This window comes from Rhamphochromis longiceps, linkage group LG18 (assembly GCF_057381845.1).
Source record: "Rhamphochromis longiceps isolate RC_006_pf linkage group LG18, R_longiceps_female_GT1.1, whole genome shotgun sequence".
NCBI lineage: Eukaryota > Metazoa > Chordata > Actinopteri > Cichliformes > Cichlidae > Rhamphochromis > Rhamphochromis longiceps.
In genome coordinates, this window is record NC_140574.1 from 21,981,989 (window position 1) to 22,001,360 (window position 19,372).

Sequence of the window (19,372 nt, forward strand, 5' to 3'; positions counted from 1 at the left end):
AGCAGTTGCCAAGTTAATACATAAATGTGTGCAATGTCGAAAACTTCGGCGCCCCGCCGAGGAGCAACGCATGGCAGAGCTCCCGAAAGAAAGGACTGAAGCCTCCACTCCTTTCTCGTACTCTGGTATGGATTGCTTTGGTCCATTTTCCATCAAGCGGGGCCGTAAGGAGTACAAAAGGTATGGGCTTATCTTTACATGCCTGTCTTCACGTGCTGTTCATATCGAGATGCTAGAAGACCTATCAACAGATGCATTCATCAATGCCCTTAGATGCTTCATCAGCCTCAGAGGAGCTGTTTGCCAACTCCGCTGTGACCAAGGCACAAACTTTGTAGGAGCCAGAAATGAGTTCAGAGAGGCTCTCAAACAATGTGACATGCAGGCACTGGAGGCTTTCCTGGCAGACAAACAGTGTGAGTTTGTTTTCAATGCTCCTTCTGCAAGTCATGCTGGTGGCATCTGGGAACGCCAAATTAGGACCATTCGTAATGTGCTAAATGCCACTACTGCTCAGTGTGCAGGAAGACTAGACAATGCCTCTCTTAGAACTTTGTTTTATGAGGCCATGGCTATTGTAAATAGCCGCCCCTTGACTGTGGGCAGTATCTGTGACCCAAAGGCACCTGAACCTCTTACTCCGAACCATCTTATACTGATGAAGTCCAAAGTTGCTCTACCACCACCTGGGAAATTTGTGAGAGAAGACTTGTATGCAGCGAAGAGGTGGCGTAGAGTACAATACTTAACTGAGCAGTTCTGGGGTAGGTGGAAAAGAGAATACCTCATGAATGTCTCCACAAGACAGAAGTGGCACAAAACCCGCCGTAATCTAAAAGTGAATGACATTGTTATCATCAAGGAAGATATGTTACCAAGGTGTCAGTGGCAACTGGGGCGTATCGTTGAAACTATCGAAGGCGATGATGGTTTAGTCCGTCGGGTCAAAGTTCAAGTAGGAGTCCAAAGTCAGACCAAGAAACAGGACCGTGCTTTCAAGCCCCCCATCATCGAGCGGCCTATTCAAAAACTGGTGGTTCTTGTTGAAAGAGAATAATAACAACCATGTTATTATCTGAGAGGAACTGACATACTGATATAAACAATGTAACAGTCCAGGTGGCACCTGCTCTATGATGTTTGTACACCTGTATATTGGTTGAAGTGGTCTCATTTTGTTGTTGTTCAAATCATGTATGATTAGCTAGTTTGTAAATCATAGCATGATTGGTGGGAGTGTAATGAACCGCTGATCTGTACCATAAGTCATCCTTGCGGGGGTTGTCGGAACTGTATGCGCAGTCGCACTAAGGACAGATGTGATCAGAGGCATGCCCCGTAACGCGTATAGAGCAGTCTGTTGCGGCAGGAATAAGTTGTACAAAGTCCATGTAAGTTACGATAATACTTTGATAAGTATGATAAGTGTGTTTCTAATGTAAGGTATGTTGCTGCGTTTGTATTGTGAGCTATCTGAAAACCCTTTTATTCTTTATTTACGTTACTTACATCCATGTGCTATTTTTTAGCTAGACATGTGTGTCATGCAAGCTAGCAGCACCCCATGAGAAACGGGCCGAAGTGTTTAAGTGTTTACCGGAGTTTTGCACCCTTGGCAAGCGGACTGAGGTATGTGATGAGAGATGATCTGTTGTTATATTTTATTTAACTGAACTGTGTAATCCCTTGATGCTGTTTGAAGTAACCCCTTTTGTTTTATTTAATCTGTGACTGTATATCTCAGAATTACTTGTTTGAACTTGCCTGAATTAACTTAAGCTCATTGTTATAGTTCAAAGGGTACTGTACGGGTATCAATTTTTTCTTATTTTATAGTTTTCACGGTGCTCAACGTCCAGAGAATGAGCCGTGTGTGGTGAGGAAATAAATGGCTGCACCCGTTAGAGACTCTTCTGTCGTTCTTGATGCCAAGGGCTGCTACATTTTCTATGTTGATGAGATTCACAGATCATTGCATTCTGTTTTTATTAACACTTAATCCCACCTTTGTTTGGAACTAAATTCTCTTTAACAATTATCTATTAAAGCTCACTCAGGTCTCTCTCTGCATCGAATCATATCTGTTATTAACCTCTGTCTCTCTTCCACAGCATGTCTTTATCCTGTCTTCCTTCTCTCACCCCAACTGGTCGCAGCAGATGGCCGCCCCTCCCTGAGCCTGGTTCTGCTGGAGGTTTCTTCCTGTTAAAAGGGAGTTTTTCCTTCCCACTGTCGCCAAAGTGCTTGCTCATAGGGGGTCATATGATTGTTGGGTTTTTCTCTGTATCTATTATTGTGCGATCTACTGTACAATATAAAATGCCTTGAGGCGACTTTTGTTGTGATTTGGCGCTATATAAATAAAACTGAATTGAATTGAATTAACCAATTGATAAATCATTGAAATACATACTTTACTTCTTATATTAATAAATGTTATATTTTCATTATAATAACCTGTAGTGGGCGTAACAAGTAAACACAATATTTTCACTGTCACTTTATGACTGTAATTTAAACAATATTACATTTTATTACCAGTAACGGAGACGTTGACAGAGTCACTTGTGGAGATGCTGGAGTCGTGTGAATATTCACACTGGTACAATCCATCCTTGTCAAAATCTACTTTGAGGATCTTGAATGTAGCAGAGTTGGTAGTTGATGGCTCTTTCTGACTGAATGAGCCTGAAATCTGCCTCAGAGTAAATTCTCCTCGTAGAAGCTGTTGGCTTTGAGGTGATATTGAACAAGTGATGCTGACAGCACTTCTCCGCTCAACTTTACCAGGCGAGAAATTTGGGTGTAGTGATGGATGCAGACCTAAACTTAGAAAAACACATTAAACACATTAAGACAATAACAAAGTCAGCTTACTATCACCTCAAGAATATATCAAGGATAAAAGATCTGATGTCTCAACAGGACCTGGAAAAACTAGTCCATGCATTCATCTTTAGTAGGCTTGATTACTGTAACAGCATCTTTACAGGTCTACCTAAAAAATCAGTCAGACAACTACAGCTCATTCAGAACTCTGCTGCTCGAGTCCTCACTAAGACCAAAAAAGTGGACCACATCAGTCCAGCTCTGAGGTCCTTACACTGGCTGCCTGTCCGTCAGAGGATAGACTTTAAAGTTCTGATGCTGGCCTATAAAGCTCTGAATGGTTTAGGACCAAAATACATCGGTGACCTCCTGACCCAGTATGAACCATCCAGATCCCTCAGGTCATCTGGATCCGGTCTTTTATCAGTTCCCAGAGTCAGAACCAGACACGGAGAAGCTGCATTCAGCTTTTATGCTCCTTATATCTGGAACAAACTCCCAGAAAGCCTCAGATCAGCTGAAACACTCAGTTTATTTAAATCCAGGTTGAAGACTCACCTGTTCTCAGCTGCATTTGAATAAAGCACCAAATCCACACTTTAAGCTTAAATTTCAAAACTTACATTTAACTACTGATTTTATCTACTGTTCTGATTTTATCTGTTTTGATTTTATATACTGTTGTTTGTTTGTTTGTTTGTTTGTTAATTAGTTAGTTAGTTTATTTGCTTGTTTTATTCAATTTTAAATCATGCTTTTTATTTGTTCTTGTTTCTAATGTCTCTGTAAAGCACTTTGAATCACCTTGTTGTTGAATTGTGCTATACAAATAAACTTGCCTTGCCTTGCCTTGCCTTTACCAGCAGGAATCATGAAGATTCTGGGCTTTGGAAGGATCACTGAGGAAAACAGAAATCACAGAGAGACAGCATGTGTAACAACAATGACAACAGTTTTATCTTGTTATATTTATAATTTTTAGTATTTACAAAAAATCACTTCTCACCTGAGCAGACAACACCAGCATCCTGACTGTGTGTACAGTTATGTGTCCCAAATCCTCTGTGCTGACACTCAGTCAGAGATCTCTCACTTTCTGAACAGGACACATCATCAAGCCAGATGGATCCACTTCCCTCACCAAAGCGGGCTGATACAGCAGCACTCTGTGCCGTTCCACAGCCGAGCTCTCTACAAACCACCTCAGCATCATTTATGTCCCAGTTATCATCACAGACTGTTCCCCAAGTGTTGTTGTAAAAGATTTCGACTCTTCCAGAGCACAAAGTGCTTCCAGATAATCTGACTGGCACACCTGGGCACAGTAAACAAACACAATTAATTTCAGAAATTAAAACAATCCAAACCTGCAATCCTTTGCTCAGTGTACACACTGAACTGATTATGAATTATAAAAAAAATACTGACGGGACAGATTCATTGAATTGCTTCATGCTAACACTTGTTCAACATTGCCAGAGATTTAGTATGAACCACAATGAGGAGTGTGCATGCAGTAAGTTCATATCTGAAGTTAAATTTAAAAAAAAAAACAAAAAAAAAAAACTTTCAACTGGGAAGTGACAAATCCAATAGTGTCAATTGAAATATACCTCATGGATCCCACATAAATACAGAGGTAGATATACATAGACCACATGAAACAATGGCTCAAATCTAAAACTGTACAAATATTGCAACCTTAATTATTACATATTTGCCTTTGATCAGTAAAGTTTCTTACCTGAGCAGACAACACCAGCATCCTGACTGTGTGTACAGTCATGTTTCCCAAATCCTCTGTGCTGACACTCAGTCAGAGATCTCTCACTTCCTGAACAGGACACATCATCAAGCCAGATTTGTCCTCTTCCTTTACCAAAATGAGCGGACTTAGTGGCATTCAGAGCAGTTCCACAGTTTAACTCTCTGCAGACCACCTCAGCATCATTTGGGTCCCAGCCATCATCACAGACTGTTCCCCATCTGTTACTGTGATTGATTTCAACTCTTCCAGAACAACGAGCTGACTCAGATTCATCTGGATTAACTAATCTTATCTGATCACCTAGCAAAAAAAGACAAGATTAGACTGTGTTTCTAATTTATTTTCTTATTTTTTATTCATTAAAGTCAAAGAAGCAAATAAGGGTGAGTTTGGGTCACTGAAAACAAAAAAGTAGAATATAAATGAGCTTGTGATATAGTTAAACTCTTCCAGAGCAAAGGATGGACCCAGGTAATCTGATGGGTCCACCTGAACACAAAACAAATGCAATATTTTTTCTATTTATTGTTTAGAACAGCAACTATTTGAACATCTTTGTGAGACTCATCTGAAGCGCACTCAAACTCACAGTGGAGAAATAAATGGCTGGAGCTCCACACAGACAGACGTTTTTCTTTTTAAGAATTAGCAGTTTAAAAGGATGATAGAAAAAAACATATTTCTATGTAGAATACAGCTACATTTACAGGGGGACATTTTATTACTGAATATGGCACAGCATGGCTGTTTAGGTTCTCAATCATCCATGTTATGGTAATCCAAGGAGTTTGGAAAGAAAAGGCACTGGACTTTTTAAAGTTTCTTGAAAACGTTTCTTCTCTCATTTGAGAAGCTTCTTCAGTTCTAAGTCCAGGAGGCAGATGGTTTGTGTCGTTAGCTGTTCAAGGATGGTCATTCACAGTGGACATAGAAGGCTTTTTTCACTCCTCTTTCAAACCATCTGTCTTCTCTGTCCAAAATGTGAAAATTGGCATCCTGAGAGAGTGACATTTATCCTTTAGATGCAGATGTATAGCTGTGTCGAGGTGCCTCTTCAATGTTGTGCCATGCATTTATGAAGTGCCTGTTTGGTTTCTCCAATTTAGAAGTCTGAGCACTGCTAGTTTGGGTTTGAAGTGCAGTTGGATGTTGTGCATAGAGAAGACTCTTCTGAGTCTTCCTGAGTTTCTCTGATCAACCTGCTACATGTTGTTCCGTTTGTCATTCTGTTTCTTCCTAGTTGGTGTTTGACCTTCTTTCCTGTGCATCTTTGCCAGTTTGATGAAAGCCCAATTGGGAAAACTATATATTTTAAGAGCACTGACTGACACCAACGGAAAGGTCCAGAAACTTACACTGGATCCAAAGAATCCAGATGAAACTTGATGTGGTCTCACTCTTCACTTCTTCAAGACTCTTAAGGGACAACTCCCACAAGAACTTAAAAACCTGGGACTCTCCATTATTTGGTCATAGAACAGAAAAAGCTTCTCGATTGAGAGGCAGAACATCTTCAGGAACCTTCCAGTCACTTTTCTTTCCAAGCTAATTAGGTGGCACAGTTTGGCACAGTCGTCTTTCAGCCCCGACCGCATGTCCATGCAAGTGCTGACAGGTGAGAAAGCTGACATGTCACGTCATGTCAGATTCTGATGTGTCGGGTCCACGCTTTGTGTTTAGGTCTTTGCGTGGAATCGTTAACCTGCTCTCAATTGTTGTTTTAGCTGTTTGTTGGTTGTTGGAATGAAAGCTTTAATCTGAGATTCTGGTGTTTCTTGCAAAATACATATATATATTTAATAATCAATTCAGGATTTAATGAATCGATATCGCATTATTCAAGCTAAAATCGATTTTAATCTGAAATTGATAACTGAAACCCACAACTAATGCATGTGGCAAAAATGTGATAAATAAGCAAATTCGCTTAGAAAAAGAAAAAAAGAAGACAATAAAAAAAATAGAAAAAAATATAACAAAAAAATATAAAACAGCCGCAGTGTGCAGCATTCATATTTCACGAAGAAAAATGTCTTTGAGCTTTAAAAAGAAAACTAAATTACTGGCAACATAATCTAAATGTTACAGAAACTATTTTAAAACTTAATTATTTCAAAATCCTGGATTTATTAAAAATATGATTTTTAACTCAATGTAAAAAGAGATTGAATAACTGTAGACTGCATTGCCTGAAACCTTCAAAATAAGATGCTCTCTGAAATGTAGCAATAAGTTTAATTTCAACACTATTAAAACATGATTCATGATAGAAGCTTGTAAAAATACAGGGCAGTCATTATTGTGCAATGTGATGGTGCTAAAATAGGAGCTAAATGACTTGCAAACAGATAAATATGGCCTAATATTATAAACCAAATAAATGTGCTACAATTGTTTTACATTGTACTTTTCCAGTTGACATGGATAATCCTGAAAAGAGTTAGTTTAAGTTTTCATTAAATGTTTTTTATATTTGATTTTCATGCTAAGTAAAAAATATTTATATGTACATAAAAACGATAATAATACGGAATAATATGGTCACACACTGCTGCTGTACAACGAATAGTGCAGAGTTCGTTTTTTTCGAGTTCTGATCCAAACAAAGTTTCTTAGTTTATAATTATTTCATCTACATTAAAATGCAAAATGCTGCTTTTAAAGCAATCCTTCATTCCTTGAACACACACACACACACACACACACACACACACACACACACACACACACACACACACACACACACACACACACACACACACACACACACACACACATATATATATAGGTTAATGTGTACCTGTTAAAACAAATTTTCAAATGTTCATTAGTACTGTTGGTTTATATTTTAAACAATTCATTCACTTATTCAAAGAAACTAATAAAAAATCTAATCTAATAAAAGAATAGATAAAAATAAAGCATTGCATGTATCAAAAGAACAAAAGAGGGAAAACGTGGATTTAAGGTAATTTAATGTAGCAAAACTGTTTTATCTGGTGGTTGGCAAAACATTTGTGAGTCTGATGCTGTTCACAGAAAAAATGACTGACCTGCAGATGCTGAAGATGCAAACAGATACGAGACTGTAGAAAAGAAAATATAACTTATTATGCTGAAATAATGAACTGTTCTTGTTTCTAATTTGGATGCAATAAATAACAGAAAACCTTTAAGGAACTGAACACTGATTTCCAGGGGGGTTGGGGACCCAGCCAATACAACCCCCCCCCCCCCCCCCACCCCCCCACCCCCACCACCACCACCCCCCACCCCAAATAAAATTATGAACTATCTTGCATAAATAGGCTGTTCATTTTCTTTAGTCGTTTCAGCTACATAGTTCCATGTTTAATCATCTGGGAATTTACCCAGATTAATTAATTTAGACAGAGATCTTGACGACCCCCCCCCCCCCCCTTCCCCAATGTTCAGCACAAAGTTATGCCCATCGTTAGTATAGCAAAGAAAGAAAATAATTCATTGATGTAAAGTTCATCTCACCGATGGTCAAATAGAAGAAGTTTCTCTGTTGTGTCCACATGGCTGAGACTCAAAATGTGTTCTGTGTAAAATGAATCATCAGTGACAGAAAAGCTCAGTCTGTGGTCTACCCAAAATCTATGAAAATCCATGAAAACAGCTGCAGCTACAACCTGCTTAAACTCCTGACCGCAAAATACTAATGTGTTCACAAACTGTTCTTACACATCTAGAATTCAGAAATTGCTCAAATAAAATGATTTTTTTTTTACACAGCAAATGTTTCATATGTTTCCTAAACTTGTACATGGACGACTTATCTACAGTATGTTTTTTTTTAACTTTAAAAAGGTTTTGTAATATGGATGACCATGACAAATGAAGCTAATATTTGAAGATTCATTTTACTGTGAGGCAGATGGAATAAAAATTAATTCATTATTCTTACCAGTTCTGTAATCCACAAAAGTTAGAAAGCTAACGTGAAGGTTACTTCTTAATAGTTGCAGGTCTCTGCAGTCGTCTGAAGGCTGCAGGTATTTGTTCCACCTGCAGTCTCAAACTGATGTGATGTTGCTGTTAAACCACAGTTACACAGATTAGAAGACATTAGATCCTCTGATTGATATTTCTGGCACTCAGCTGCAAAATAACCACAGAAACCTCAGTGTGTGGTGTAGCTCAGTACATCAAGTATTTTCCCACACTGAAAACACTTTAATCTGAACCATGCAAATGTGCAGCTTATTTAAAGCTTCTTTCTAAGCCAAGTACCTCAGGAGCATCTGTTTCTCTTTTTTCTCTGCCAGTCCCAAACAGAAAATTAGTTTTCCCAAACAGCGTATTCACAAATAAAACATTTGAATGTAACCTACAAAATACTATATTTTTCCTCTTTGTTTGACTGAACAGAAATCCATGGGCTCAGAATTTGCATCAACAGAGATAAAGAGATATAATACGAGGGTAAAGCACATGAAGAGGAGGTAAACATTTCATACCTTCCTCAGAGGTTTTAACCGCTGACAGTTTGTTCCAGCCTCAGTGATACCTGTTGATGGCAGCTAAAAATTGGTGTCTGAAACCAGTCTTATCAAATGTCTGATCAGAAGTTACAATCTTACTCAATTACATATTTATGCAAGCACAGCTCTGCCGTGACAACCTACCAACTTAGTAAGGAACTCATGCTGTAAATATTTATATTCATCATTTAATTTGATATTTATTTCATTTTATCCGCAATAGTTTAGGACCAGGGGGTGTTTAAAAGAGCGTCACACCCAAATGTGTATCAGAAACAGTGAGGAAGGCCATGATGATGATGCCATGTGATATTAAAGACATACCATACTTCAATTTGAGTTCAGACATTTTTATGAATATTTTCTGGGTAATTGTTAGACAAAGATCAGCCTGTGCTTTGATTAGTTCAGTAACAAATGAACCAGTGACAACTTTACTATCTATATTTCATAAAAGGTTATTTTCAGATTTAGTCAAACTTTCTGCAAAAGAATGAAGATTCATTTCTGCAAGCGTTAAAAATTGTAATGAACTTATGTTTCACGTTGACATCTGGTGGAGGAAGTGTGCATATGTGCTTTGTGAACTTAGGATGAATGCTAAATGTGATCTAGAAAGTAATTAAAACAACATAATTGTATACATGATATTTGTTGAAATATTTTTTTAAATTGTGAAACTTTCTTCAACTGTTTATATTTAATGAGGATGGTAACTACAGGGGTCCAACAAACAATGGCCATGCATCATACTGATGTCTTTGGAAGTTTATTCCTCTCTCGCTCTCTCTCTCTCTCTCTCTCTCTCTCTCTCTCTCTCTCTCTCTCTCTTATTTTTTTCAGACACATGAGAAAACTGAAGAAAACACAAAGTTTATCACGTAAATATGTTTGATCTTATCAAAGTCTCTTATGTTAGTGTCCATAAACAGTCTTGAGCTTGCAGAACAGGAAAAATGCAATGTAATGGATATTACTGAAAATGTCCTCTTATTACCAATGTAGAACATGTATACAACATTACATAAACAATATACATGAAAACCATTGCCGTGTGCACCTCTTGAACCGCATGCAGAATAACATTAAATGTTGTGGCTGTAGCCGCATCTCTAGCTCTGTCCCCATGCTAGTTCTGACCCAAAATGCCATGGTTGTGCTCTCAGCCAAACTCTGGTCATGTGACCATTACAAAGTCTACCTCAAACAAACTTTACAGCACTTTACAACTTTAACAAATCCTTATTTTGTAATCCCATATTTCAGACAAGTTTTTTAATCAATGCTATACTTTTTATTATCTTATCCAAGAGATTTTTAACCCAAAATAAAAACAAATAAATGAACTGAATTAAACATGAATCTATTACAGAAACATATAAAACTAACAACTTTATTTTAACTGTCACAGGAACAGTTATAAGGATGTTCAGCATTCATTGACCAACCAAAATTCACTTATGCTGACCTACATACTAAAAAAAAATTCTACGTAGCTTCTTTTTTCCATATAATGACAGATTTTGTTGAATTTAATCAACAACTACATGCAAGCATTTTATCTGTTACAGTTTAACCAGTGTTTGACACATAAAATGTAAGAGTCACCGTGGGTGGCATAAAATTTATGCTGGTTCAACATTTTGACCTGAAGCTTATGGCTGGAAGAGCTCCCTGTGTAAAAGAGAGGGGGAAACCATTGACTCGGAACTGGCTCTTATACTAGATCAACAAAAGGTTCCAGCTGAAAGGAAGTTGGAGAACCTGGGAACCATCATCTACAGTTATGGGGCTGAGCGGTTTGGGGTAAAGAACAACAGTCAGAGACAGCAGAACAACCCTTTAAACCAGTTAAAGTCCAGGAGACAGTGGGAAATTGACCGATTAGTGAAAGAGAGAAGACAACTGAGGAAACAGTGGAGGAGGGCCTGTGAGACAGAAAGGGAGGGACTTACTGTCCTGCAGGAGGAAATAAAGCAACAACTTACTAAGCTGCGAAGAGCAGCCACACTCAAGTACGTCTTGGTTGGTTGTAGAACTAGCCTTACCCAGGGCAGATACAGATGGAGACACAACCAGGTTCTCGGGTGTCTAGCTGAGAAAGTTGAGTGCAAAAGAAAATCCATTAATGTTCAACCTTTCACGAACCAAGAGGAGCGTCAGTTTTCATCAGCATTTGTCTGATGCTGGGAGATAAGCCGAGGACAAGCCCCTCAATCCCAGACCTGGGCCAGCTGAAGGGTGCCAGGGATTGGCAGATGTAAGTGGACTTGGAGCAGAGTCTAATTTTTCCCACAGAGATCGTAACAACTACTCTGCGACCAGACCTTGTCCTTTGGTCTAACTCCCAAAAACTTGCGTACGTCATTGAGCTGACGGTACTATGGGAGGAAGCAATTGAGGTTGCAGCTTTTGACCATAAGAAGCTGCGGTATGCCAACTTGGCAGCCGAGGCTGGAAGATCAAGGTGCTCCAGGTGGACGTGGGGTGCAGGGTGTTGACATAAGAAGAGAAAATGCTCTCAATTATGGAGACAGTCAAATGGTTCATTTATGTTTGATGTGTAGTTTACATTTGTGTGGCTGTTAATAAAGTTAGCTCGCTCTAGGGGGCGTATGCGTTTCATCAAAATGGCCGAAGGCTGATGTGTGTTTATTCCTCCCTAAATGTCATCGGTTTGCCATGCACGTCAGATTTTCCTGCGCATTTTCATACCTCTGCCAACAGGTTATGGGCCCAGGAAGCTAAGAAGTTTTCCGAAAGAGTCCATGTGGTTTTGCCACCGAGAGAAACGCCGCGACGTACTGCGCACTCAGTGAGGATTAGCATACCATGCTAGCGCCATGAGCCGACGAGCCGCTGAGTCAAATAGCCGTTGGGCTCGGCTAGTTTTTGATGGAGACGAAAAGAATTACGAACTATGGGAGACGAAATTTTTGGGCCACCTTCGTTTGCAAGGTTTAAGAGACATTATTTTGGAGCAGCCTACTGACGCGGAGGGAGAAGAAGACAGAGCAAAGAATGCAGAGGCCTACGCGGAGCTGATCCAGTTTCTGGATGACAAAAGTTTGTCTCTTGTTATGCGAGAAGCAGCGGATGATGGACGGACGGCGCTGGGGATTCTAAGAAACTATTATGCAGGTAAAGGAAAGCCTCATATAATTAGCCTGTACACAGAACTCACTTCGCTCCAAAAGTCCAGCAGTGAGAGTGTGACTGAGTATGTGATACGAGCAGAGACAATAATCACAGCCCTGAGGAATGCTGGTGAAACATTGAGTGATGGGCTATTGGTAGCAATGGTTTTGAAGGGACTGCCAGAATCATTCAAACCATTTGCTATTCATGTCACACAAAGTGAAGTTGAAGTGGCTTTTGCTGAATTTAAAACTAAGCTGCGAAGCTTTGAAGACACAGAGAAAATGCGCCCCGCAGCGTCAGATGACAACATCATGAAAGCACGTGCACGACCGAGCGACAATCCCACGTTTGAAAAATCGAATGACCATGGGGCCGGCAACGCAGACATAGTGTGTTTCAGATGCGGACTAAAGGGACACAAAGCCAGGACGTGTTAGCGCAAGCAGTGGTGTAGCGAGTGTAAAAGCACCATCTATCGGGACTCAACATGCAGACGGAAACGGCGGCAAGACAACGCACGTTTCCGAGGAGTCGGGTAGCAAAGACTACGCATTCCGGGTAAGCAGCGAGGATGCAGCGTTACAGTCAGAGCATGGCATCAACAAAAAGGGTCTGATGGTGGACACAGGGGCAACTTCGCATATTGTTACAGATATAACGAAGTTCAGGAGATTCGACGACAGTTTCCAGCCCAAGTCACACTACGTAGAGTTGGCTGATGGCACTAAGTGCACTGGAGTTGCAGAGCAAAGAGGGAAGGCAGAGTTTTGCTTGATGGACAGCAGGGGGCAGTGCCACAAAACAACCTTAAAACAGGCACTGTACATCCCATCGTATCCACAAGACATCTTCTCTGTGAAAGCAGCTACCTCAAATGGAGCAACTTGCAACAAGCAAGGAAAAGACACCTTGCGACATAAAGACGGTACAAGGTTCCCAATATATGAGTACAACAGACTGTACTACCTGCAAACAGTAAACACTGAAGGTAAAGACCAGTGTAAGGGTTGCTATGACATGCAAACATGGCATGAAATTCTTGGTCACTGTAATTATGATGACATTCAGAAATTACAGGGTGTTGTTGATGGTATGGCAATCAAAGGAAAAACAGATAAATCTGTCTTGCATTGTGAAGTGTGCACACAGGGAAAGTTTGTTCAAACTAGAAACAGGGACCCTGATGCACGAGCCAAAACCACCTTAGAGCTGGTACACACAGATCTAGCTGGTCCAGTAGACCCAGAGTCCAGAGATGGATATAGATTTGCACTATCATTCACTGATGACTATTCCAGTGCAGTGTTATTGTATTTTCTGAAAAATAAGAGTGACACAGCAAAAGCAACACAGAAATTTCTGGCTGATACAACCCCGTATGGGCAAGTTAAATGTATCAGGTCTGACAATGGAACAGAGTTTATGGGAAATGAGTATCAGGCACTCCTTAGCAAAAATGGAATCAGGCATGAGACCTCAGCATCATACTCACCACACCAAAATGGTACTGCAGAACGCAATTGGCGCACTCTTTTTGATATGGCCAGGTGTATGTTAATAGAGAAACGGTTACCTAAAGAGTTGTGGACTTACGCAGTGCAAACAGCAGCTGTAGTGAGGAATAGATGTTTTAACAGACGCACAGAACAGACACCATATTTAATGCTGACAGGAAGAAGGCCAAACCTTTCCAGGATGCAGACATTTCGGTCAGTGTGTTATGCCTACAGGAAGAACAAGAGAAAACTAGACTCAAGGTGTGAGAAAGGAATTTTTGTTGGATATGACAAGAACAGTCCAGCTTATATGGTCTATGGTCTACTACCCAGACAGTGGGAAAGTACAGAAGCATAGACTGGTGAAGTTTGAGACTAAAACAAGAGTAGAGAGACAAACACAGACTGACAAGGTGCCAGATGATGAGGGTGACTTTGAGACACCAAACAGGTTCACCAAGACCAGAGAACAGACTGATGTGAGTACAGAACACACAGATACTCAGGAACAGATCCCAGTCTGAGATGTCTGAGATGATCAGCCAGTCACAAGAGAATGAACTCGACTGCGAGGCTGCAAGGTATCCTTCCAGAGTGAGAAAGAGGCCTGGGTATTTAAGTGAATATGTTACTGATAAGGAGGATTGTGATCAAGTACTCACAAACATGGATTATTGTTACAGAGCAATGTGTAACATTCCCCAAACATTCAAGGAAGCAATAACTTCATCTAACTCAGAGAAATGGGTCAGTGCAATGGATGAAGAGATGCAATCACTAAGTGAAAATGACACATTTGTGGAGGTAAACACAGACGACACGAGAGCTCTCGATAAACACTGCTCGTTTATTACTCATCACAGCAACAACACTTCCTGAGAACTGGGTGTGAGTGGAGCCCTCCAGTGGTCCACCACACATGCCCCCCCCCCCCCCCCCCCCCGAACACCCAGTAGGGTCATCCCCTAGTCCAGAACCCTTGCTTTAATTAAACGTCCAGAACGGCTGAACCGGGGAGGTGGAGAGCTGGCGGAGGGGAAACGAGCCTGAGGGCCAGGCTGGCATGGGCGGTCAGGAAAAACTGAAGATAGCTCGGGCCCCGCCAGGTGGGGGGCGCTCCCAGAGGAAGAAGCAGGGTTGTCCAGTCCAGTGGAAGGCAGGCGGCCACGGCGGGGGGCCTGGTCATCCAGAAGCACATGTGCTGGTTTAAGTCTGTCAATAGAAAAAGCCTCCTGCCAACCCCCAAAATCCAAAAGGAAATGCTTCCGGCCCGGTTGAATAACCCGAAAGCAGCCGTCATACAGTGGACGCAGCAGAGGCCTATGAGCGTCATGCCTGACAAAAACAAACTGCGAAGAGTCCAACGACCTCGGAACAAAGGTGTCGGGTACACAATGGTGCACTGAGCCAGGAAGAGAAAACGAGTCTCTTGGGGGACGGAGAGACAGCACAGAGGGAGCGAAGCACGGGGGTGGGCTCTCAGGCAAGAATTCCCCGGGGACCCGGAGGGGCTGACCAAGGACAAGTTCAGCTGGGGAAACCCCAAGGTCTTCTTTAACCGCGCAGCGCAACCCCAGTAAAACCCATGGAAGGCGGTCAACCCAGCTGCCATCTGTGAGAGAAGCACGGAACGCGGCCTTAAGCGACCGGTGGAAACGTTCGCACATCCCGTTGGCCTGTGGGTGGTACGCAGTGGTTCGGTGGACCTTGACCCCCAGGCCGTCAGCCATGGCAGACCAAAGCTCGGAAACGAACTGGGGGCCCCTGTCTGAGGTGATGTCGGCGGGGAGACCGAAACGCGAAACCCACGTCGACAAAAATGCCCTGGCCACTGCTGCTGCAGTAGTGGACGTCAGAGGCACTGCCTCAGGCCAGCGGGTTGTGCGGTCCACTACAATCAAAAGTTGCGTGAAACCTTGTGACTGCGGCAGAGGACCAACCAGATCCACATGCACATGATCAAAACGCCTCCCTGGAACGCGGAAGGATTCGAGGGGCGCCTGTGTGTGCCTATGGATCTTAGCACGTTGGCATGGGATGCACGCGGCTGCCCAGTCTTTCACCGATTTACGAAAGCCCGGCCAAACGAACCTAGAGCTGACCAGCTTGACCGAGGCCCGGATGCCTGGATGAGAGAGGGCGTGTACGGAGTCGAAAACGCAATGACGCCACGAAAGGGGAACTACAGGGCGTGGACGGCTGGTGGAAACATCACAAAGCAGGCTAGGCCCGCCGTTCCACACGGGTCTGTCCTCCAGTACAAGGCCCGTTTGCGCAGACCGAAGGGCAAGGACGTCCGGGTCAGCCTGTTGGTCAGCGGCCATAGCCTCAAAGTCTATGCCAACATAAATGGGAGAAACCAGCACGCGGTATAGACAGTCAGCCACGCAGTTGGACTTACCAGCCACGTGCTGAATGTCAGTTGTGAACTCGGAAATGGCTGCCAACTGGCGCTGCTGCCGCCCGTTCCACGGATCAGAGACCTTGGACATTGCGAATGTCAAAGGTTTATGATTGACGTACGCGGTGAAGCTCCGACCCTCGAGAAAAAAACGAAAATGCCATGTCGCGAAGTGTAGGGCCAGCAATTCCCTGTCAAAAACGCTATATTTGCGCTCACTGTCCCTAAGCGTGCGACTAAAAAAAGCGAGCGGTTGCCAGACACCGGAGACCCGCTGTTCTAACACTGCGCCCACTGCCATGTCCGACGCGTCAGAGGTCAACGCAATCTCCGCCGACGGAAACGGGTGGGCCAGCAGGGCGGCGTGGTCTTGGCCCCAGAAAATGCCTGGATGCATTCAGGGAGCCAATCAATCGGGTCCTTAGCTGTTTTACCCTTTAAGGCAGCATAGAGAGGCTGCAGCAGGTGTGCAGCTCTGGGGAGAAAGCGGTTGTAGAAATTGACCATCCCCAAGAACTCCTGCAGCGCTTTAACAGACGCAGGACGCGGAAAAGCCGAAACGGCCCGGACCTTGTCTGGCAACGGAACCACACCGTCAGCGGAAATGCAGTGGCCCAAGAAATCCAGAACCGGCAAGCCGAACTGGCACTTGGAGGGGTTGACGATCAGGCCGTGTGCCGGCAAGCGCTGGAAATCCTGATGCAGATGGGACGCGTGCTGACTCTCAGAGCAGCTGGCCACCTATATATCGTCAAGGTACACGAAGATGAAAGGCAGCCCGCGCAAAACAGAGTCCATCAACCGCTGAAAAGTCTGGGCGGCGCCTTTCAGGCCGAACGGCATGCGCAAAAATTTAAACAGGCCGAAAGGGGTAATAACGGCAGTTTTGGGGACATCTTCGGCGCACACGGGAACCTGGTGATACCCCCGCACCAAGTCAATTTTAGAAAAAATTGAGGTGCCGGCGAGGTGGGCGGAAAAATCCTGGATGTGGGGAATGGGGTAACGGTCGTTCTCCGTGACATTATTCAAATGGCAAAAATTGCCACACGGCCCCCACCGACCATCTGACTTGGGCACCATGTGTAGCCCAGGCACTGTTCGAGCGCCGCACTATGCCGAGGCGCTCCATTACGGCAAACTCTTCCCGAGCGACGGACAGTTTCGCGGGGTCGAGGCGGCGCGCGTGTGCAAACACCGGGGGACCGACTGTCGGAATATAATGTTCAACCCCGTGCTTCGTTGCCGTGTTCGAGAAATTAGGAACAGTCAGTGAAGGGAGCTCCAAGAGCAAACGCTGAAAAACATTCCCTGAAGTCACTAAATTAGGCCAATTCAGGGGCTCGATGGCGCGAGTGAAACAGGGTATTAAAGAAAAAGACAGTGCATCGATTAAGCGTCTGTTAGCGACATCGACCAGCAGTCCGTGGGCACAAAGAAAATCGGCGCCCAAATTAGGTACAGAGCTAGCGGCAACAACAAAGGTCCATTGGAAATCCCGACCATGAAAACAAACAGTGGGGTGGTGGGGTCCATGTCCCAGGGTCGGAAAAGCGCAAGGCGGCAGGCAGCAGCGCGCCAGGAGAATACGATCCGCGTCCTCAGCCAGGAAGCGATAATCCTTCGTGCCCAGAAGCGGAGAGTTGGCGAGGCCGGCTCTCATGGCCGCCGGCAGCTGTCAGAGGAAGATGTGGGTGAAGAGGAATCCCCCGTCGTCCGGTCCGAGAAAGGATAGCATGTGCTCCATCAGTTCGAGAGCCGTACCACCACCCAGGCCTGAGAGGGAGAGGAGCTTCTCGGCTCGCTCCGCGTCGGAGAGGGCATAGCGCCGAAGGAGCAGCTCCTTAAGGGCGGCGTACTTCCCTCGGGTGGGTGGGTCCCGGAGGAGAGTCAACGCACGACGGGTGGCTAGCGGGTGGAGAGAAGCCACCACATGGTGATATTTCGTGTCGTCAGCCGAGATGCCACGAAGGGCGAACTGAGCCTCCACGTGCACGAACCACGACGGGGGATCGTGAAGCCAAAAGTCCGGCAGCTCGAGCGCCACAGCAAACGTAGCTGCAGCCGGAGGCAAAGGTCTGGCGGCTGCTGATGCATCTAGAGCGGAGTCGGTGCCACCATCGGACTGCAGCATGTTCGAGTCAGGGGTCACCAATGTGGAGGTAAACACAGACGACACAAGAGCTCTCGATAAACACTGCTCGTTTATTACTCATCACCACAGAACTGAACACTTTCCGTCCAAAACACAGCAACAACACTTCCTGAGAAATGGGTGTGAGTGGAGCCCTCCAGTGGTCCACCACACATTTACCTTAACCACTTTGCCTGAGGGTAAGAAGACAGTGGGGAGTAGATGGGTGTACGCAGTCAAAAACAATGTTGATGGATCTGAGAAGTACAAGGCACGTTATGTTGCTAAAGGATATGGTCAGAGGATAGGTGTGGATTATGAAGAAACATTTTCCCCTACTGCTAACCTGACTAGTATCAGACTGTTGATGCAAAAGGCAGCACAAGAAAACATGCTTTTACATCAGATGGATGTTAAAGCTGCCTATCTTCACGCACCAATAGATTGTGAGGTATTCATGGAACAACCTGAGGGCTATGAGGAAAAGTCCGACACAAAAGAAAAACTAGTGTGCAAGTTGAAAAAGTCGCTCTATGGGCTAAAACAATCAGGCCGAAATTGGAACAAGTTGTTGCATGAATATCTGAGTGAGAACAACTTTGTGCAGAATCCCGCTGACCATTGTGTTTACACAAAAATGACAGAAAATAAGAAGGTGATTCTGATTGTATGGGTAGATGACCTGATCATTGCTGCTAGTGATGAAAGTGAACTAACTGTTGTGAAGAAAATGCTTGCAGAAAAATTCAAAATGAAGGATTTGGGTAAACTGAGACATTTCATTGGTATAGATTTTGACCAGAGTGATAACTGTGTAAAAAATGTCACAAAAACAATATGTGGAAAAAATACTTGAAAGATTCAACAGAAGAAATGGTTGCAGATGTAATGACAAAACCTGCAACAAAAGTTAAGTTGTTCAAGTTTGAGAAGTTTATGTTTGGGCATTAACATGGTATATGGACATGTATACAGTACTGAGGAAGAAACCTTTTGTTTGTTGTTTACTTAAGAGCATCATAATATGAGAGCAAGTGGGGGTGTTGACATAAGAAGAGAAAATGCTCTCAATTATGGAGACAGTCAAATGGTTCA

At 43.3% G+C, this 19,372-nt stretch overlaps 1 protein-coding gene across 1 annotated transcript in view; it reads right to left on the reverse strand.

Annotated features, from left to right (window-relative positions):
• The window catches only part of LOC146648228 (CD5 antigen-like), a 40,241-nt gene that overhangs the window by 9,882 nt on the left and 10,987 nt on the right, over positions 1-19,372 (reverse strand). Inside the window, exons 3-6 of the mRNA XM_085390062.1 lie at positions 4,574-4,897; positions 3,836-4,144; positions 3,684-3,728; positions 2,539-2,781 (exon numbers count right to left, since the gene is read on the reverse strand). Of these exons, the coding sequence (XP_085246188.1) occupies positions 2,539-2,781; positions 3,684-3,728; positions 3,836-4,144; positions 4,574-4,897 (921 nt within the window). The remainder of the gene's footprint in view (positions 1-2,538; positions 2,782-3,683; positions 3,729-3,835; positions 4,145-4,573; positions 4,898-19,372) is intronic.